The sequence below is a fragment of the Rhinolophus hipposideros genome (assembly GCF_964194185.1).
Source record: "Rhinolophus hipposideros genome assembly, chromosome: 16".
In the NCBI taxonomy this organism is placed as follows: Eukaryota; Metazoa; Chordata; class Mammalia; order Chiroptera; family Rhinolophidae; genus Rhinolophus; species Rhinolophus hipposideros.
In genome coordinates, this window is record NC_138062.1 from 28881935 (window position 1) to 28901244 (window position 19310).

Genomic DNA, 19310 nt, shown 5'->3' on the forward strand with positions numbered 1-19310 from the left:
TTCCAAGTCAAGTTGTTGTCCTTTCAATCTTAGTTGTGGAGGGTGCAGCTCAGCTCCAGGCCCAGTTGCCGTTTTCTAGTAGCAGGGGGCACAGCCTACCATCCCTTGCAGGAGTCAAACCAGCAACCTTGTAGTTGAGAGGACACGCTCCAACTGAGCCATCAGGGAGCTCAGCAGCAGCTCAGCTCAAGGTGCCCTGTTCAATTTTAATTGCAGGGGGCGCTGCCCACCATCCCTTGCGGGAGTCGAGGAATCGAAATGGCAACCTTGTGGTTGAGAGCCCACTGGCCCATGTGGGAATCGAACCGACAGCCTTTGAAGTTAGGAGCATGGAGCTTCAACCGCCCGAGCCACCGAGTTGGCCTGAATTATTCTTTTATCAAAGTAAAATATGCATGTAATTTTAAAATATCCAATAGTACAAAAAGTCCCAATGTAGCCATCCTCTACAATACACTTCACCATTCTTCTAGCCCACTACCTCCCCCATCTCCAATCCAAGAAAACTGTTATTTTTATATTAAAACAAATATTGTTTCACTATGATATGGCACGCAACTTTTATATCATTTTTTAAATAAAAGAAAAGACTTCAAATTTTTGTTACTTTCATCAGTATGACCGTAGAAAAGTTAGAGAAATCCTGACTAAGCATATTATACTGAAATTTATCAGGTTATAGTTTAAACATTCTCCCTCTTTTATTCGGTGTTGTGCTCTCATTCTCTAAGACATGGCCTAACATACAGCAGGTGCTTAATAACTACTTGTTAAATTTTCTGGATTAATTTTTCAATTAGCACACTCTAAAATCCCATTTATTTTTTTAGCAGTCTCACTTTATTTTTGAGTTGTATCAAAACTGTGATATCATGAGGCTAGGGAACATATCCCCAGCACTAGCACAGCTTCTGTCTTTGTGTTTATTGAATAAATTAATGGAAGCCATACATGGTCAAACATCAACTCAATCTTTCTCTCTGAATTACTAAACATCATCCTTTGCTGGTGCAATTGATGGCAAATCTCAATGTAGGGTTTAAATGTATTTCTCTTGAATTTTATAAATGCACTGTAGACACCTGTCAAAATTGTTCTGAATTTTGTTCTTCCACTTTTGAATGAGAAACAAAGAAATAAGTATGACTTCTGGGTCTCCATCCAGAGTATAGACAGAAATATCCATTAGGACCCTTCTTATAATTTTAAAAGCCCAACCTCTTGAACGCCTGATATAAAGGAATTCCTATGTACCAAATCCTTTGGAGAGTATCTTTATCAAAAGCATTTATGCCCCTCCAGGTCCAATCTTTCACTTTTAGTTGTTCAGTTCCTGGCCACCTAGATACAGGGCTTTTCCAGTCCTATTTGCAGTCATCTAAATTGTGGGATTCATGCAGGAAGCCCTTTATATTGTCCAGTGGGTGGTTTGTCTTTTAAAAGAGTCTTCTCCTTCCTACAGATCATCAAAGCTCCTTCTTTTTTCACTTAAATCTGGCCCCAAATGAAGTTAGCCACTTTCTTCCTGCATTTGTAATTGTTTTAGATGAACACTCTAAGTAGTTTGTCCTTGCTCATATTCCTCTGGAATATTTGTACAAGCCCCAAAGCATCCTACTATGTAATTAAACTGCTTTTCTCAGAACTTCACCCTTACAGAGTTCATGAAATAAGATATTAATTTGATAATCTGAAGCCCTTTTTAAGGATTTGTCAGCCTAGAAGAATTCATATTATATAGCAGATATAATTCATATTATATAGCATATTATCTAGCATCACCTACTGTTAAAGAGTAGTATTGCAAGACACCCCTTGGCCACTGATAACAGTAGTCACCCCTTATTCACGATTTTGCTTTCCGTGGGTTCAGTTATCTGTGGTCAACCAAGGTCTCAAAATATCAAATGGAAAATTTTAGAAATAAACAATTCATAATTTTAAATTTCACTTCATTTTGAGTAGCATGATAAAATCTCACACCATCCGGCTCCATCCTACCTGAGACATGAACTATCCCTTTGTCCAGTGTATCCATGCTGCACGTACAGTACAATAAGATAATCTAAGGGAGAGAGAGATACCACATTTACATAACTTTTATTACAGTACATTCATTGTTACAATTGTTCTATTTTACTAGTTATTGTTGTTAATCTCTTACTGTGCTTAATTTATAAATTAAACTTTATCATAGGTATTATGCATAGAAAAAAACACATGGTATATATAAAGTTCAGTACTATCCACGGTTCCAGGCATCCACTGAGGGGTCTTGAAACGCCCCCCCCCCCCAGTTAAGGGAGGACTACTTTAATCAAAATTTTACTTTACTCAAAAATTCCAGTATTAGTAACTGTAAAGTGAGGCAAGAATCTATAGACATCTCAGGTGAATTTCTGGGAGGAAACAATAAAAGATAAGAAATTTAAGAATTGTGAAAATATCACATAGTTCAGAGAATGGGCCGAAAAAGACCAACTTAACACTTCTCTGGACAAACGTCTTCAATTGAGAATGTTGATAGATTCTTTCCCAGGGATTTCTATTACTTATTTTAAATCGGAGCCAATAGGAAAATGAAATTTAGATATTCCTTTATGGCCAGCTTTGCTGAAAACTGCTTTGAAATACCTTAGGTCAGCTGTCTGTGTCCCTTCAAAAGCATTTACTCCTGTGCTGCATTGGTGGTACAGTGGTGAACATAGCTGCCTTCCAAAAATATCTTACTCTTTGGCTTCCAAAGGATTATTTGGGGGAAACACTGGCATGAAAAAGCACTAACACTGCATGGAGTTTGAATCTATGGCATTAGAGCGCTTATTGAGGGAGAAAGGGCAAAAAACCTTGCAAAGGTCTGGGCTGGAGAAGGGTTTGTTAATGAGTGACAGGGCTCACCAGCATCCATGTATCCCTCTTTCTTCGTGGTAACCAAGCTAAGGGCTATTTCCCAGCCCCCTTGCCTTGGGTTGGGACCATGTGGCTGAATTCTGGTTAATGGACTGTGGCTGATATTCATGGTATGCCTCTTCTAGGCCTCTCCCCTGATAATTTCCAACGCATAATCCTCCAATCTGTCTTCCCCTTCTACAATAACCTTAGAGGCTACCTATTGAAAATGGCGGCATCACAGGATGGAGGAAGCCTGGATCCCTGAGTCAACATTTGTAAGAGAAACACCCAACTTGCAATGGATCGTGATATGAATGAGAAATAAACTGTCATTGTACTGTCCTGAGAACCTTGCATTTATTTGTTAGAGCTAGTGCTACTTGTTCTACCTACTATAGAAATTGTTGTCATGAAATGGGACACTGTACAATGTCACTGTAATGAAAACATAAATATGCAGCATGAGCTTAGTGATTGGGTAGCAGGGTGCGAAGAACCTGATATTTGAGGCTGAAAAGGTGAAAATCTATATTCTGCTGACTTTACATTGTCTGAGGGGATCTCAAAATTTCCACAGACCAATAGCTTCTCTGTGTCTTTTATTCTTCCCTTTTCCAAATGGGCATTTTTATTGGGATGCTCTGATCCATGCTCCTCCATTTGAGACTGGAACCACTTCTAGGACTGATGGAAAAGACAGAATCACATGGAGAGTTTTGGAGCCTTGGAATTGGAGCTCAATCCACTCTCTCTTGCATTTTATAGCAACCTTAAAGCTGTATGTTGAAGATCGTGGTGATACAAGATGGAAGGTCCCTGTGTCCCTGAGTCATCATTTGGAAGAGAACTGCCCAACCCACATTGGACTGTAACGTGAGTGAGAAATAAACTTTTGCTGTATTAAGATAGTGAGATGGGGGGGGGGGTTGTTGCCATAGCAGCAAGTGTTACTTTCACTAATTAATATAAGGGTAGGGAATGCCTATACGTATTTAGAAAACATATTGAATAGGAGAAGCCATTTGAGAAAAGGAAGTTTAGAAGGAGAAACAGAAGTATGTAGGATCAGATAAACCAGGGAAGAGAGATTCAAGAAGAAGCTGCCAATGGTGTTTGTGGTGGTTCATTTGATGTGTTAATTTGGCTAGGTCATGGTAGCCAGATATTTGATCAAACATTATTCTAGATGCTTCTAGATTTGAAGGTGTTTTTAGATGAGATTAACATTTAAATCAGTAGACTTTGAGTCAAGCTGATTACCCTTCATCATGTGGTGTCCAACCAGTTGAAGACCTTGATAGCAAAAAGGCTGACCTCTTCAGAGCAAGAGGGCATTCTGTCAGTAGTCTGCCTTTGGACTTGAGCTGCAACACCGACTCTCCCCTGGGTCTCCAGCCTGCCAATGATTGCTTCTATTTCTCTGGAGAATCCTTACTGACAGTGTCAAATCTACAAAATGGTTGAAGAGGATATGAATCTTGAAAAGCCTATTACATTTGGCAACCAGGAGAAAGGGAGCAATTGCAGTGAGCACTGAGGGCAGAAGCTACATCTAAGAAGGAAAAGCTGAAGTGATGTTCTAAGGCTGGAGAGGAGCATGGAAGGAAAACATCAAAGGCATAGGTGGGAGAATTGAGCTTTAGAAGAAAGCGAGAGGTTTTTTGCCTGAAGTAGAAAAAAGCAAGGAAAGCCTAGGGCACTCCCTGGGAGATTTTATTCTGAACAAATCACAACACTGCTCAAGAACTAATGTGGGACTTTCTCTCTTCATGAATACACGAAAGTTTCCACCACTAGTGGTTACATTCCCCCCCACCCCCATGATCTCTGCTCGTCAGCTATTTCCTTTGACTTTCAACATAAGTCTGGCTTATGCCTCAGTCAACTGTCCCCACCCTATCCCCACCCCAGCTCAAGTTAAAACTTTATTAAGCTGTTCCCCCTACCTCACCCCCCCAATCCCACCCTGCCTGGTGCTGGGCCTCTGCTTTGTAGTCATAACTGAGCAACATCCTAATAGTCTGTCATGCAGGGTGTCACGCGGGGTCTCAGCTCCCACTCCCCACACAAGAACGCAGGACATGGTGAGGCCAAAAAGGAACACCCACGGAACCATAGATAGGGGAGTCATACCACTATATTCTCACTGGCGGCTGGGCTGGAGACACAGGAAGCAGGAGCCACACGATCCGCAACCTGCCGTCCACTTCTCTCTGTCAACCAACCTCACTTGCTAACTGCAATCCCTGCTTGCTAGCTTAGCCACGGCAGCTATATCAGTGGCTAATGGCTACTGGTAACGGGATGGCCACTAATCACAGCTGATGGCCATCTACCCGAGCCAGCACCTTTCCACGTGAGGCTGAGAGCCTGGAAACTGCTCTCTGGGACTCTGTCACCACATAGTCCCATAATTTCTCAGAGAGATAGTCCCATAATCTCTCAGGGAGAGAGGATCCAGTTGACCCTGGGTCCATCTCTCCAGCTCTTGGTAAAATTGCTTGAAACTGCAGCTGAAAGCTTTTATGCAATATCTAGGGAAATCTGTCTCCTCCCTTCTTGACCTGTAATCTGTGATCACCCTTTACACTCCTCTTTCTGCCTTCTCCTCTCTCTGAACTATCCTGGTGCTTTGGCCCCTGGTGTTTGCCAACTCATCTCCAGCTCTTTCCAGCCACTCCACAGTGCTGGATCCCTCTCCCCAGAGTCCGTTTGGAACTGGAGTTCATCCTCTGAAACTCTTTAGGTCTGGGATCCAGTTCTGCTCATCTGGGGCCCAGCTACAAACCAGACCCTTGTATCTTTCATTTTTTTGCTGATGCATCTGCATTGTCATAGCAACACCTCAAGGTAGAAATATCCTCCAGTCCCAAAGGGGTGGGAGAGGGTACGCCCTTGCACCAAGGTTAGGCCCTTTTTCTCACCACACATCTTGGATCTAGCCAACTAAAAAACAAGCATGGAGAAAGCCACAAGTCACGTGTTTGTTCTCTCCAAAAACAAATATTTGAGTACCTTCTATGAAAGGCAGTGTGGTGTGTCATGGTGAAGCCCCGAGAAGCTGGATTTAGCCTATCTGGGTTCAAATCCCAAGATGTCCACTTACTAGCACATTATTTATCCTCCCCATGCCTCAGTTTTCTCCTCTGAAAAATGAAGACTCTAATAGCACTTATGTCATAGGGCTGCTGTGAGGATTAAATAAGTCAATAGGCAGGTAACAACTGCCTAGGTAAAGGTTCCTTTGATGTGAATATCTCCCTGACGTTTACAGAGCAGCTCTCCTGATCCATGCCAAAGTCTTGGCATGGAGCCTGAGGGTCACATGGCAGACTCAGAATCCAGACTCAGAAGGCCCCAGGAGTACCTCGTGACTACCAGGTGGGCAACGTTCTCTCTGTCCACATAAGAAATGTCCAAACCTGACAAGAGTTTTTGTTAAGAATTTATTTGAGCCAAACTGATGATAATTGTTGGGAAGCAAGATCTCAAATCCTCCAGAGAATGAGTTTGCAGTTTCTTTTATACATTTGGAATAAAGGAGTGAACAGTAAGGAAGATAGCATGGAAGTGGGAGAAAGCAAAGCAGGAATTGGATTAAAGGATAGTTGACAAGATTGTGTGCCCTCTTGAGGGTGGTGATGCTTCTGAAAGGTGTGAAGAAGAGTCATTTCAAAGGTCATTAATCTAGATGCACACAAATAATGGGCAGGGCGTGCTTAAGGCAAAGATAACATTTTACTAGGGAAGTTATAGATCTGAAGCATGACTACCCACCATGACCTGCCCAGGTAGGAATTTATGGTCCGATCAACCAGAGAGATTACTTTTGGTTAGATTGATGACAGTGCTCCTTTTTCGTCCACATCTCTGATCCTCAGTCTGCTCATATCTACAATGGGCAGTCTGGTTTCTGGCTCCCTTTAAAGTTCTGTTGAACTAATGGAGAGAATGCACTTTGCCAACTGGAACATATCATTGCAAAGTGGAGGAGATTAGACATAGCTGAACATCACCTTTTCTGATCTGGTGGGAGAAAGTTTCTCTGCCCCTTTGGCCCCACCAACTTTATTCCAACGGCCAAATGGGGCTGGGCATGAGGTGTGGGGATATGGAAAAGGGGCTGACTGCAGCAATCCAAAGAGACTAGCCGGGGTTGACCCCACTCTGAGGTCCCTTCTGTCACTGTGCTACGTCCTGCCATACAGGTGACACACCTGAGCACCATTACTTGTTTAATTGTTGCTTTTGCTCACCAGAGGAAACCTCACGGAGACAGTGATGGTGTGAACTGTTCCCCCACCCTCAGAATTTGAGGTAGAACCTGGTCCATGGTAGGCGCTCAGTAAATTAAATGTTTGTTGCATCGGTGAAGAATGACATGTGAAGATCTCAGAAAAGAGCCTATGACGAGTTACAACTCCTTCCTCGCTGGAGTCCAGTTTCCCTCAGATGTCACTGTGTACCCCCAAAGCCCCTCCAAGAACAAAATCACAGAATTGGGAAGTGCCGGGGACCCACTTCTCTCATGTAGAAGAAGGTTTGGAGCCATGAAGTGGCTGCTCCAAGTCACAAACCTAGAGTGGCAGAGCTGGTGTGACCAACTGTCCCGAACTGCCCGGGCCTGAGAGGTTTTGGGGATGCAGGACTTGCATTGCTAAAACCGGGGCAGTCCTAGGCAAACCGGGGCGATAAGGGCTGGGGCTGGAACCCAGGGATCCTTCTCGCTCCCAGTCCCTCTCCCTCTTAGATGGGTGAGAAAAAATGTCCAGGGCGAATCTCCGGGGGGCCCCCAGCCACCAGGCGGCCCCCACGGGATAAACAACTGCTCAAGAAGCGCCTTCCCTGCGCTTTTCCCCAGCGCAGCCCCGGCGGCGCGGGCGGGTTGGGGGCCGAGCGACCGGGGGGGGGGGGGGGCTCGGGGGCGCGGGCGCGGGGACCGCGGCGGCACAAAGAGGCCTGGCCGCGGCAGTTTTGAAAATACCAAGGAAGTTGATCTGGGCCCGGGCCCAAGAAGTGACGAGGAGGGAGGGAGCGAGGGCGGGCGCGCGGGGCTCGGGCGGCAGTCGGGCTCGCTGGCCTCCAGCGGGGAGCGCGCGGGCGGCGGGCGGCGGGCGGCGGGATGGGCGGCGGGCGCGGCGCCCCCAGGCTGCGACCCCGCGGACCCCCCCCTCGGCTCTCCGCCTCCGCGGCCCGGCGCCCGAGCAGCACCCCCGCACTCCCCCGGGCTCCCGCGGGCGGCGCGTAGCGCGGCGATCGGTGTCCCTGGACCAGCCGCCGGCTTCACCCGGGTCACCTCGCGGCCGGAGCCGCGGCAGCGGGGCCCTCCGGAGGCCCCGGCACCAGGGACCATGAAAGGTAAGCCCCGCGCGCGCCGGTTCCCAGGCGAGACCCCGAGGGACCACCCCACCCGGTGCGGGTCGCGGAGGGCGCTTCTCCCTGCAGGCGGGGCCGAGAAGGGGAGGACCCCGAGGGGCCGCAGTTTGGGGGTCTTCCCTCTGCCTCTCCCACCGACCCTCCTGCGGAAGGTATTGGAGCCCTGAAGTCAAGAGGAAGGGGAGGGAAGGAGCGTGGAGAAAATTCATCCAGTCCTGTTCTCACTGTTCACTGCTCTAGTCCTAAAAAAAAAAAAAAAGACTTTAAATTCCAAAGAAGTTTCCGATCCCTTTAACCAGTCAGCGCAGAAAGATGTCACCAGCCCGATATTCTAGCAGTTGGTTGTAAATCCTCACCCAGGGGACCCATCTCAGAGGCCCCTGCAGCCCCCACCTCGCCTTCTGCCCATCCCCAGGCCTCCCGTTCCCCATCCGCCAGGAACGTCGACCACTTCCTCAGGAGAGACTGTAACCCAGGCCCTGCCCTTCCCAACCTCTGAACCCTGGCTCACTCACCGTGCCCTCTGACCTCCTAGGGACAAAGCAGCTGGAGAAGACCAGGGGTCCAGGTCCCCAGAGCAGTGGGTCATCTTGATGGTGGCTCTTGCAGCCGGTGCTTGAGATGGAAACAAGAACTAGACTTGGTCCCAGGTGCTCGTACCTGGGCCTGGATTTCTTGAGGCCTGGGAAAGAGCACTCTTGGTCTTCGTGCTCCTTTTCAGGCTAAGGGAGATGGAGGCCATGGGATAGGGAAGCTTCAATGCTTTTTTCATTCTATCTCCCGAGCTTTTCAATAATCCTTTCATAGCCCCCTTTCGTGGCAGATGTTTGTGCTCCTAACCATGGGAACCTCACCATCTTTCACTTATTGAATGTTGACACTGAAAAGGACCTTCGAGAGCATCTGCAGGGCTTGAAACTATACTCTCAGGAGATGTTGAAGAAACAGCTCTGTTAGTCTCTTTTACATTCTCGTACATGGGTCTGAGGGTTCCTTGGATTGAATACAGCCCCCACATTGTACAGGTGAGGAAACTGAGGCCCAAACAGGTAGGACCAGCTCCCCTGGGTATAAAACCTGTGCATTCCCACAGGGCCCCACTCTTGGAAGGCCTCACACTAAGTTAATGCTCTGCGGTCACTGTCTTGAAATTCTTAATCATTTTTTAACATTCAAACTATGTTGCCGGTCCTATACATCCGAGAAGGAACTTGCTTTAAGATTCACAGCCAGTCAGGGAGACTAGAACCCAGGGCTCCTGACTTCCAGGCCAGAGCACTTGCTTATAGACCCCTCTGGCCTCTGGCCCCTCTGTCCTTTCTGATGGCCCCACCATGTTTTGGGCTGTCTGGGATGAGGCAAGCAAGTTATAATCAACCCCAGGGAATTCGTGTGGCAACAGGGAAGAGCCTCACCCACCAACTTTCTGCTCTCAGCTACCACATCTATGGAGCTGTACCCTTCCAAGTCAGCCGGCCGGGGCAGGTCATTACCCAGAAGCCTCCAGAAAGGAAAGGTCTTAGACCACATCTCACCACAGGCCTGGGGCCCACACTGCTCTGGGCCTTAATGATGATGCTGAGATGCTACACATTCTCAGAGTGGTTTGGCTCCACCACTCCAGACAAACACTGTAAGAGAAAACATAGTGCGGGAAAGAAAGGCAGAGCCAAAATCCTCTGCAATGGAGGAGAGAAATCCAGCTCCCGAGGAAGAAGGAGTCAGGAACATATGACCCGCCTTTCTGAAACCCAGTGAGGCAATTTCACTCCCCTGAGTGGAGGAGAAAACAGCTGGTGTGACTGAATATTTAGTGGAGGTACCTGAAGAGGACGAGCTGAAATGGGTCATCATGTCCTTGGGTCTCGGGGTCCTTCTGGCCTGCTCGCTGGGAGACTGTGGGTCCCAGAGAGAAGCCCAAGGCCTGCCCCTCTCATTTCATTTTCTTGCTCTCACTTACAGCCTCACCACCATGTGGGGCCGAATTTCTGCCCACTGAGGCCTTCAGGCAGCTCTTGTGTATTTTTCCTCCATTCTCTGAGAAACGATCCCGTGCTCTTTCATAACATCCCAGGGGCCCGGTCTGCAGAGCTGCAGGGGAAGGCGAGGGTGATGCCCAGCACACCTCTCTGCAGGGTCTTTCCTCTTCCTTTCTGGAAGCCAGGAAGAGCCACCACCTCTGCCTGAGATGGAAAAGGCAGGGCAGACAGCAAATATTTGCCCTTTGGGATCTGTGGAGTGTGAAGAATCAGGATTTTTTTCACCCACATGGAAAAAGTAAATGCCCTGCAGAGCAGGGCCGCCCCTTCCAGAGCAGCTCTTTCCTGAGGGGAAGCTGGCTTCAAATTCTCCAAGGCCCCACCAATCTGAGAATTACATCTGTTGGCAAGATTCTCCACCCCCACTCAAAGCAAAACACGGTGATGTTATGTTTTGTGGAGAGAGGGGTGTTGGTAGGGACGGTACTTAAACAAGAAAACACGTACTCTGAGGAGCACTGCCATCAGTGGCTAGGGGCCAGGGCCAACTCTGCCAGCCAAGCTGTTTCCACCCTGAGGCCTTTGCTGCCTGCCTGCCAGCCAGGCCTCCCAAACAGCCACATCTTTTGATGCAAGCTGGCACCTGACCCCAGGTGCAGCCCTTCTAACACCTGAGGGGTACACAGCTGCCACCAGCCCCTTGGTGACAGGCTCAGCTTCTGGCTTCCCACTGGCTTGTCTGAACCATTAAGAGCCAGCTATGGGATTGTTTCTACACCTCCAGTGAGAAGGGCCTGTGGTGGGAGCCCTCCCAGCTACACGAAGCCCCTCATCCCCAAGCAGGCTGGTCCACAACGAAGATAACTGCTTTGAGAGTCAAAGGCACAGTGTCTACTCCTGGCTCCATGTGAAGCTCTGGCCAGAGTGTTTCCCTCTCAGGATCCTATTCTCCTGGGAGTCCATGTGCCCTGATGCACTGTGAACTCAGCTCGGGAGCTCTGGGCCTGAGCGCCACTTGGGGAGCGGAAGTGATGCGGTGGAGAGCTGATTGGAAGCAGGCCTGCCTCAGGGACCACGCTTTGCCCCTGGGAGACTTGTCCTCAGCTGCCACAGACAGAGCAGAGCCACACCCCGCTGTTCCCCAAGCGTGGGAAGAACAGCCCCTCCCCACAGAAGCAGAGAGCTGTGCCCACACACCGTGGGCAAAGGGCGGGCAGAGAGAGGAGGGGGCTGCAAAATACAGCAACGTGATCCCAGGAAGATCTACCTCCCACAGCTTGGTGGGGGAAGATTATATCCACTCCTGAGCAGGCAAACTGAGTCCCCTTGGAAAGCCTGACCTCTATCCCCAGAGTTCGGGGCACCGGAAGGCGCCTGAGGCTAGAAGAAAAGGAGCAGATTTGACAAAGGTGCAAAGAGCCCCTAAACAGCCACAATTTGGCAAGGGATGGGGGAGCTCAAATGTTGGAAACCAGCTCCAAACATTCACACACACACACTGGTCACCTTGCCATCCAGCTGGGGTAATTTTAATAACTAGACTCACAGCCCATAGCTAATTTGGGAGAGAGGAAAAAGAATTCTGCTTCTCAGTAGATGTTGGTGGATAGCTTGGCAGTTTTCACGAGGTACAGGCAGCTGTGCTGGGTGTTAGAATTGGCAAGTACAGCAGCATGACAAACTGTGCCACTCATATACACTGCCCACGTTAATTTAGCGTGTGTGTGTGTGTGTGTGTGTGTGTGTGTGTGTGTGTGTGTTTGAGAGCACTGAAGCCCTGATGTTAAGCCTACCCCTGTCACAGACTAGCTTTATAACTATATAATTATGATAAAGTCATTGATACTCCCTGGCCCTCAGTCTCCTCATCTGCAAATAGATGGCATGAACTTTGAGGTTCTTTCCAGCTCTAAGATTCTACTCTATTGTTTTACCTTCTGTGAGAGTATATGTATATTTGTATCGACCCATCTATCTATCAAGATTTCATACACACACGTAAACTTCTCCCCCAGAATAAGCTTACAGGGTCGTATCAGAATGTGAATTTCATGAGCATGGGGACCCTGCCTGCCTCTTTCCTGTCTCACTACCACATAGCACGTGGCACACAAGAGGTATCCACTACATTTGTTCAGTGCCTGCATCTGAGCCCCGCGCTGGGCTAAAATCCTTAAAGGCAAGAATCACACCCTGGTATCTGTACAACGTCATGTAGGTACTCGGTTAAGATTCATGATTCTATTTAACAAACATCCATTGACAAACAGCCAAATGCCAGGGCTTGTGTATCCCTGTATGTTTAATGTCTGAGAAAGACGCAGCGGTGAAAAGAGAAACATATTATTCTTTCAAGGATCTTAACTTTGGCTAGGACACTTACGATGTGTGCCCAAATCATCCAAAAAAGACTGAAAGTGTAAAATGTCATCAGATAGGTTCCAAGGAGGCAGTTTGGGGTGGTATTGGTTCTTTCCCAGTCTCTTTTGCTGCTCTTCTTCTGATGAGTTTGTGATTTCAGCCGTGGACTCGGTGGTTTTTACTAGGCGCCAATTTTTTTTTTTTTAAAGATTTTATTGGGGAAGGGGAACAGGACTTTATTGGGGAACAGTGTGTACTTCCAGGCCTTTTTTCCAAGTCAAGTTGTTGTCCATTCAGTCTTAGTTGTGGAGGGCGCAGCTCAGCTCCAGGTCCAGTTGCCGTTGCTAGTTGCAGGCGGCACAGCTCACCATCCCTTGCGGGAGTCAAACCGGCAACCTTGTGGTTGAGAGGACACGCTCCAACCAACTGAGCCATCAAGGAGCTCAGCGGCAGCTCAGCTCAAGGTGCCGTGTTCAATCTTAGTTGCAGGGGGCGCTGCCCACCATCCCTTGCGGGAGTCGAGGAATCGAACTGGCAACCTTGTGGTTGAGAGCCCTCTGGCCCATGTGGGAATTGAACCAGCAGCCTTCAGAATTAGGAGCACGGAGCTCTAGCCACCTGAACCACTGGGCCGGCACCAAGGCACCCATTTTTTAACAATCTCACCCAGTCCCATAGATTTGACATGGGAATGTGCTGATGGTACCAGATTTACTCTTCTGAGCTCTAGACCCATCTTTCCAGCAGTGTCCCGAACATCTCTCGGTAGAGACCCGCAGACACCTCCTTCAAGGCTCACAGGAGTCACCTTCACATCCCCCTGAACCCAAACGGAAATATTGGTTTTTCTGGGATGTTGTCCCACACTTTTCAGTCAACAAACATGTATTGAGTACCTGCTTTTGGGGAAGAGGCGTGCTAGTTTAAAGATTGGCAAGGATATAGCTCCTGTCTTCAGGCAGAGATGAGACCTATACCCTTAAGAAGAAAACCAAATAATCAAGGGAGATGATGCAGGAGAACCAATGAATGGTACATACAGTAGATTCAATAGAAATCACCTGAGATCAAGAGTGCATTTCAAGTTGGGGCAGTTCAGGAAGACTTTGGGGAGGAGTTGAAGGGTGGGCAAGATTTGGATTGTGTCATTCGAGGGACAGTCAGGAGAGGCAGGGAATGGTACCGGTGAAAGCTGGACATTATGTCATTAGGTAAATGTGTTTAGGGGTGAGGGGTAGACATTTGCCTGGAGTGGAGAATTGGCTGAGAACCACAGATAGTCACAAGACCGGGACGCCTTGATTGCCATGCTAAGGACTTCCAACTGTGTCCTGTTGACATTGGAGAGGCCTTGGAAGGGTTTGTCAGGAGATGGCCTGGTTGCTACTTCTCCCTGGAGATGTTGGGAAATCTCTCCTTTTAGAGCATGAGAGGAAGAAAATGAGCTCTTGAAGGAGCCAAAAGGAGTGGTCGGGGACACAGGCAGAGAAGTATGATGGTAATGTCATGGAAATTGAGAGGAGAAAATTCCCAGAAGGATGGGAACAACATCAGCACAATTGACTCAATCAACAGAGCTAGCCCAAGATTATTAGATCCAAAGAAAGCTGCATAAGTTGAGCGGGGAGTGGCAGAGTTGAAGTAAAGGCACAGGGAAGCCTTGTGTCAGAGAAGTTTCAGAAAAAAGGAACTAAGTGGTTAAAGTAAGAAGCAGGGCCAGGCATGAAGGGATTTTCAAGGTGAGGTTGGCCTCTGCTCACTGAAAGAAAGAGGGAAAGAGAAGTGGGGGCACAATCATGAAGAAGGCAGGAGTGGGTAAGCTTCGCCATGGCAACAAAGTCACTCTCTACCGGGACCCGAGGGAAGGAGGTAGAAAGACTTTTTACATTGCTAGTTGCATTTAATCTTTTCATGATACATACTCATTATGAAAAAATTTGAAAAGTTCAGGAAAGGAAAAGTAAACTCAGATAATTGACAAGATCTGGATGAGCTTACTTCCAGAAATCCTTTTGTGTATATTTGCACACAGATTTTTTTTTCCACATAAGTAAGATTATACTATCCGTGTTATTCTGTATATGTGTTTTTAAAATTCAACAATAGAGCATAGGTACCTGTCCTGGGCAATAAATATAGATCTGCCTCATTTTTTAAATGGTTGCATAATATTCCATAGTATGACTTATGTATAAACATATATATATAACCAATCCTTTATTGATGGGCATTTGAATTATTTATGTTTTTCCTTAGGTTTATTGTAGCCTGCAGTGATAATCTTTACACATCAGTCTCTGCCTAGCTGTATAAGTATTCCCTGGGGAGGAAAATTCCTAAAAGGGGAATAGCTGTGTGAAAAGGCAGGTCATTTGAGGTGTGGAAATAGAATGCCACATAGTGCTCCCAATGCCGGAGCAAGGGTTCCACACACCCTTGCTTCCACCGCATCTGAGGCGAAACACCTGGAGAGAGTTAGGGGAAGGTGAAGAGCTTGTTCCTAAAAGTTTTGGTCTTTTCAGAAAGGGAGGAGGTGAGCTCATCTTTGGAGAATGGGGTGGGCTGAGAAGAGCAATTGTGCGTGAGGGTCCAGATGGCAGGACTTGTGTGGGGCCAAAGCCACACCACTCACTGCTGTGCTCCCACCAGGCTGGGTTTCCCCAGCACTGAGAAGAGAAAACAGGCTGACCAGGGAAGTGCATGAGGGCAGAGGGGAAAAATCAATGTCTCCAGGGAGCTGAAGCTGATCCTGGGGGGCGAGGCTGATAGTCTGGATGAAGTAGGGAGTGTAAAGGCTGAGTGCAGCGGGGAATAGAAAAAACAGTGAGAGAGGTGTAAGAAAGGAGCTTGAAATCTTGCAGATGGAACAGGAGTAAGATTCCTGTTGCAGAGGGTGGGCAGGCTGAGCTCTGGTCAGCGAGCAGATGAGACACATTGTTAGTCAAGGGATCTTGAGGTTCACAGGACCAGTGGGCTTTTAACGGAAATGTTTCCTCCATTAGAGTTGATGGCAAGAGACAGGGTGAAGAAATAATCCAGTCCAGGTGATGTTCCCTAAAATAGCTGCATCTCTGAATAACTATTTCCATGGGATTTCATAGAAAAATTTTTTCAATAATGGCAGGAAGTTCTATGGTCAAACAAGTTTGAGAAACAATTAAACATGGATTGAAATGGGCCTTTCCTTTTCTTTTTTTTGCAGGACTAAAAAAATTTTAGTGTGTGAATATGAGTTTCTGAGATGATGAAAGAGTAGACAGCATTTTCCAGACCTACTTGATCAAAGAATCCTTTTTCACAAAGAGTATTTTGGAACTAGTGTTCTGGAGGACATGTTTTAGAAAATGGATTTCTTGAAAGTTGGTAATGGGTCCTGAAAAGGATGGGTGTTGGGAAAGGGAGATAAGTGACAGCAGCAAGTTCCAGTAGGATAGAAAAAATAATTGTGCTAAAAATGACAGTTACTACCATTTATCAAGTATTTGCTATGTGCCAGGAACGTTTCATGTATCACCTCATGGAATTTTCACAGCAGTTCTGTGAAGTAGATGGTATTGCCACTATTTTTGCACATGAAGCTCAGAGAAGGAAAGGGGAGCTCTATGTGAAAGAAAGCATGGACCTAAATGGTGAGCATAGAGTTTAAAGATCCAGAGGTTACAAAAGACATCAAGAAACCGATTCCCACCCCTCCCATCCCGCTGGATTTGTGGGGTTCAGGGTCAGTAGAGGAGTTGCTCTCTACACAGAGGAGATGTGTGTATGTGATGGGGGAGGGTTGGGGTCGGTTGAATTGCATGAATAGCTTAGGTTCCCTTCTCAACAAGAGGCTCTACCACCTCTTGAAGGGGTCTTTAGAAATAGAGTGGCCATTTGGAATTATCACAAGGACCAGGGGCTGCTACTGGCATTTAGTGGGCCAGAATGCTAAATGTCTGTGTAGTGTGGGAAAATCCTGTGTACTGAAAAACTGTACCACCCAAATGCCAAGAGTGCCCCAGTGAGAAACATGGAGGGCAAGAATAGGGAGGAAAATCATTTAGGATAAAGGGGGAGTTTGCCCATAAGCTCTGTGGTTACCAGGAACACAGTGGAAGGAAGCAGAGGTGGGAGACAGGGGGTTGGTTGCGAGCATTCAGGTAGAGGTGGCAGGGGGAGAGGAAAGGCTGTCCCAGAGCAGCCCACGTGGATTTTAGGAATGAAGGAGCAGAAAGGAGGTGAGCGTTCAGAGAAGCAGATCATGAGAACTTGATGAGCAGGAGAATCAGAAAGGGAAGGACCAGATTCATTAGAGCTGAGAGGAGCCGACCGATTCCCATCTGAATATAGCCACATCCACAAAGGAAGCCTCTGGGGAGGGGTTAATGGCAGGAGGGTTCTAATGAAAACAATTTTGCAATCTTAATTATAGCGTCCCCCAACCTTAGACTATAGCTGTTCTGCAATTTTAAATATAGCATTGGCTCCTGAGAAGACTCTCAAATCTTTATTTTTACTGACCCAATTGGCTGTTTTGAAAACCCACTCTGTGAACTCCGTAGAAGATAATCATCAAAATATGTTCCTTGAAGTTCCCAAAGAAAGACCTTTTATTCAATTCCTCGAATCTCTCCCCCTTGCTGACTCTGATGGAAGGTTGCGGAAAGGCTAGGGAGTGAATTAACTCCACATTTTTGGTCAACCAAAAGAAAGCTGGAGTCGGTGACCACAGTTGAGTTAGCAGTTGGTTAACAGGTCCGGGCTATTTTCCACCTCCAGAAGGAGAAGTGAACCGAGCTCAACCCCAGCAGAGTCAGCAGTCAGGCCCTGCAATGTGCCAACACATGCACCTTCCATCAAACCTTCCACGTGGCTCTGTGGGAGCAGAGGCAAAAAAAAAAAAAAGTTCCTTCTGTGGCCATCCTTCTGGTGTTTGGGCTGGATATTATGACCTGAGGTATGAGAGGAGCAGAGGTGCTTTCAAATCTCCAGTGGTTGCCACTGTTTCATGAGTCTGAGCTTACAACACTGGCTTCCAAGGCTGTTCGATTTCTTTGTTAAACACACGGCCTGTAATTTGGGTAGAGATGGCTAGACGAAGAGTGGGGCTTGGTGGTGCCTTTGGTAGGTAATTCGTGGGCCTGGTTTCTTTAGTACAGGGACCAGAATGCTGCTCCCTTGTGACACCTCCAATTCCTGGGGCCTGTGGAACAGGGTAGGCAGACACTGGCCTATAGAGGCTTAGATATTCACTACCCAGAGCAGCATGCTATCCCAAGCTTGTCCGGACCTTGTGCTCAGAAAGGGCCTTTCCCATAGACTTCTAGGTCTAGGTATTACCATATTTTTTTCCAGTTTCCTTTCCCAATCTCACTCCCTTCTGTCACAATAGTCTTTATCCAGGATCAGCAAAATGAAAAAAACAAAAAGAAGAAGAAGAAGAAGTAAAAAGAGAGAAGGCAACAGAGGCTGTTTCTGCCTTCCTGGAAACTCAGATGCTCTTTAGACACCCATGGCCTACAATATGGTGACTTCTCCAACCATTCCAGACACCTGGCAACCCATAATATTTGATACTTAGGGTCTCCTCAATTTTCAGCATGTCAAAAAAGTCCTTAATTATCCATGGATAATGTATGGACGACACAGGGAAGGATCAGGGCCTTGTTTTGGAGGGCCATCAAAACGTCAGTGGTATTCTAAGGTAATTAACTGGGACACTAATGAACACCCCCACCCCCCCCAAAAAAAAACCAACAAAGAAACACAAGAGAGGCCTTTTAGCTTTAGGAAAGGAATCTCATAGCCCTTGTTCCAGTCCTTCCTCCCCTGTTCATTCCTTTTCAGTTCAAACATTAGGCCTTTGTATGTTAATTTTAAATCTCTACTGCGTTAATCTTTGCAACCTCAATGCATCAGCATTCCCCAACACTTGGTAGCCATGGAGAACTCTAAGAATAAACCATATTTAAACCACAGTTTAAGTCATTAATCTCTATTTTTGAATAAAAGTGAATCCTTACTTGAAACAGGAGAATTAACAATTAACTGAGGATGCAGGCCTTCTCAAAGGGTCAGTAACCCGTCCATTTTGAACACTCACTATAAGATCAGCCCTGTGCTGAGGAAAGATTTCCTGACAGTGAGGAGATGAAAAACGGCTAAAAGATCAGATAGATGTTAGTCCTGAATGGATGGCAAAGGCTTTGCCCAGCTTTGTGGCCTATTTGAACTGGGTATGTGCCACTCTCCAAGAACTCTGTATGTGTATTTGGAGCTTGCTTCGGACCCCTGGACATTTAGGAACCACTAACTAGCCATCAGGTCCCTGACCCTCTCTGAGCCTTTGTAACATGACAGGTAGGTTCTGTGACTTACAAGTTCTCTTCCTACTTATCTCTGAATATATTTCAGAAAGCTGGGTGAAGTGTTGATTCTTAGTGTTGATCTTAGCAACACTGAGATCACCCCAGAAGGCATGGGAAGAGGTAGGCATGGGGGAGACATTCTTTTCTTGTCCCTGTCAACCCCACTTGGCCCAGTGCAAGGGGGAAGTACAAAATCCTAATCAATCTAATCAATCATCTTCTAATCAATCTGTATCCCCAAGCCAAGCTTTTCTGAGTTCTTTACATCTGCTTCTTCCTCCATGCTCTGACCAGAACAATCTTGGGGTAATGTGAATGTAATGAGCCTGTGCTTGCAAAGGGCTTGGCTTATAAA

At 47.0% G+C, this 19310-nt stretch overlaps 1 protein-coding gene across 1 annotated transcript in view; it reads left to right on the forward strand.

Annotated features, from left to right (window-relative positions):
- Positions 1-7962: 7962 nt before the first annotated feature.
- Positions 7963-19310, forward strand: part of SCARA3 (scavenger receptor class A member 3) — a 38260-nt gene continuing 26912 nt past the window's right edge. The window contains exon 1 of the mRNA XM_081075532.1: positions 7963-8250. Within this exon, the coding sequence (XP_080931658.1) occupies positions 8244-8250 (7 nt within the window). The 5' untranslated portion in view covers positions 7963-8243. The remainder of the gene's footprint in view (positions 8251-19310) is intronic.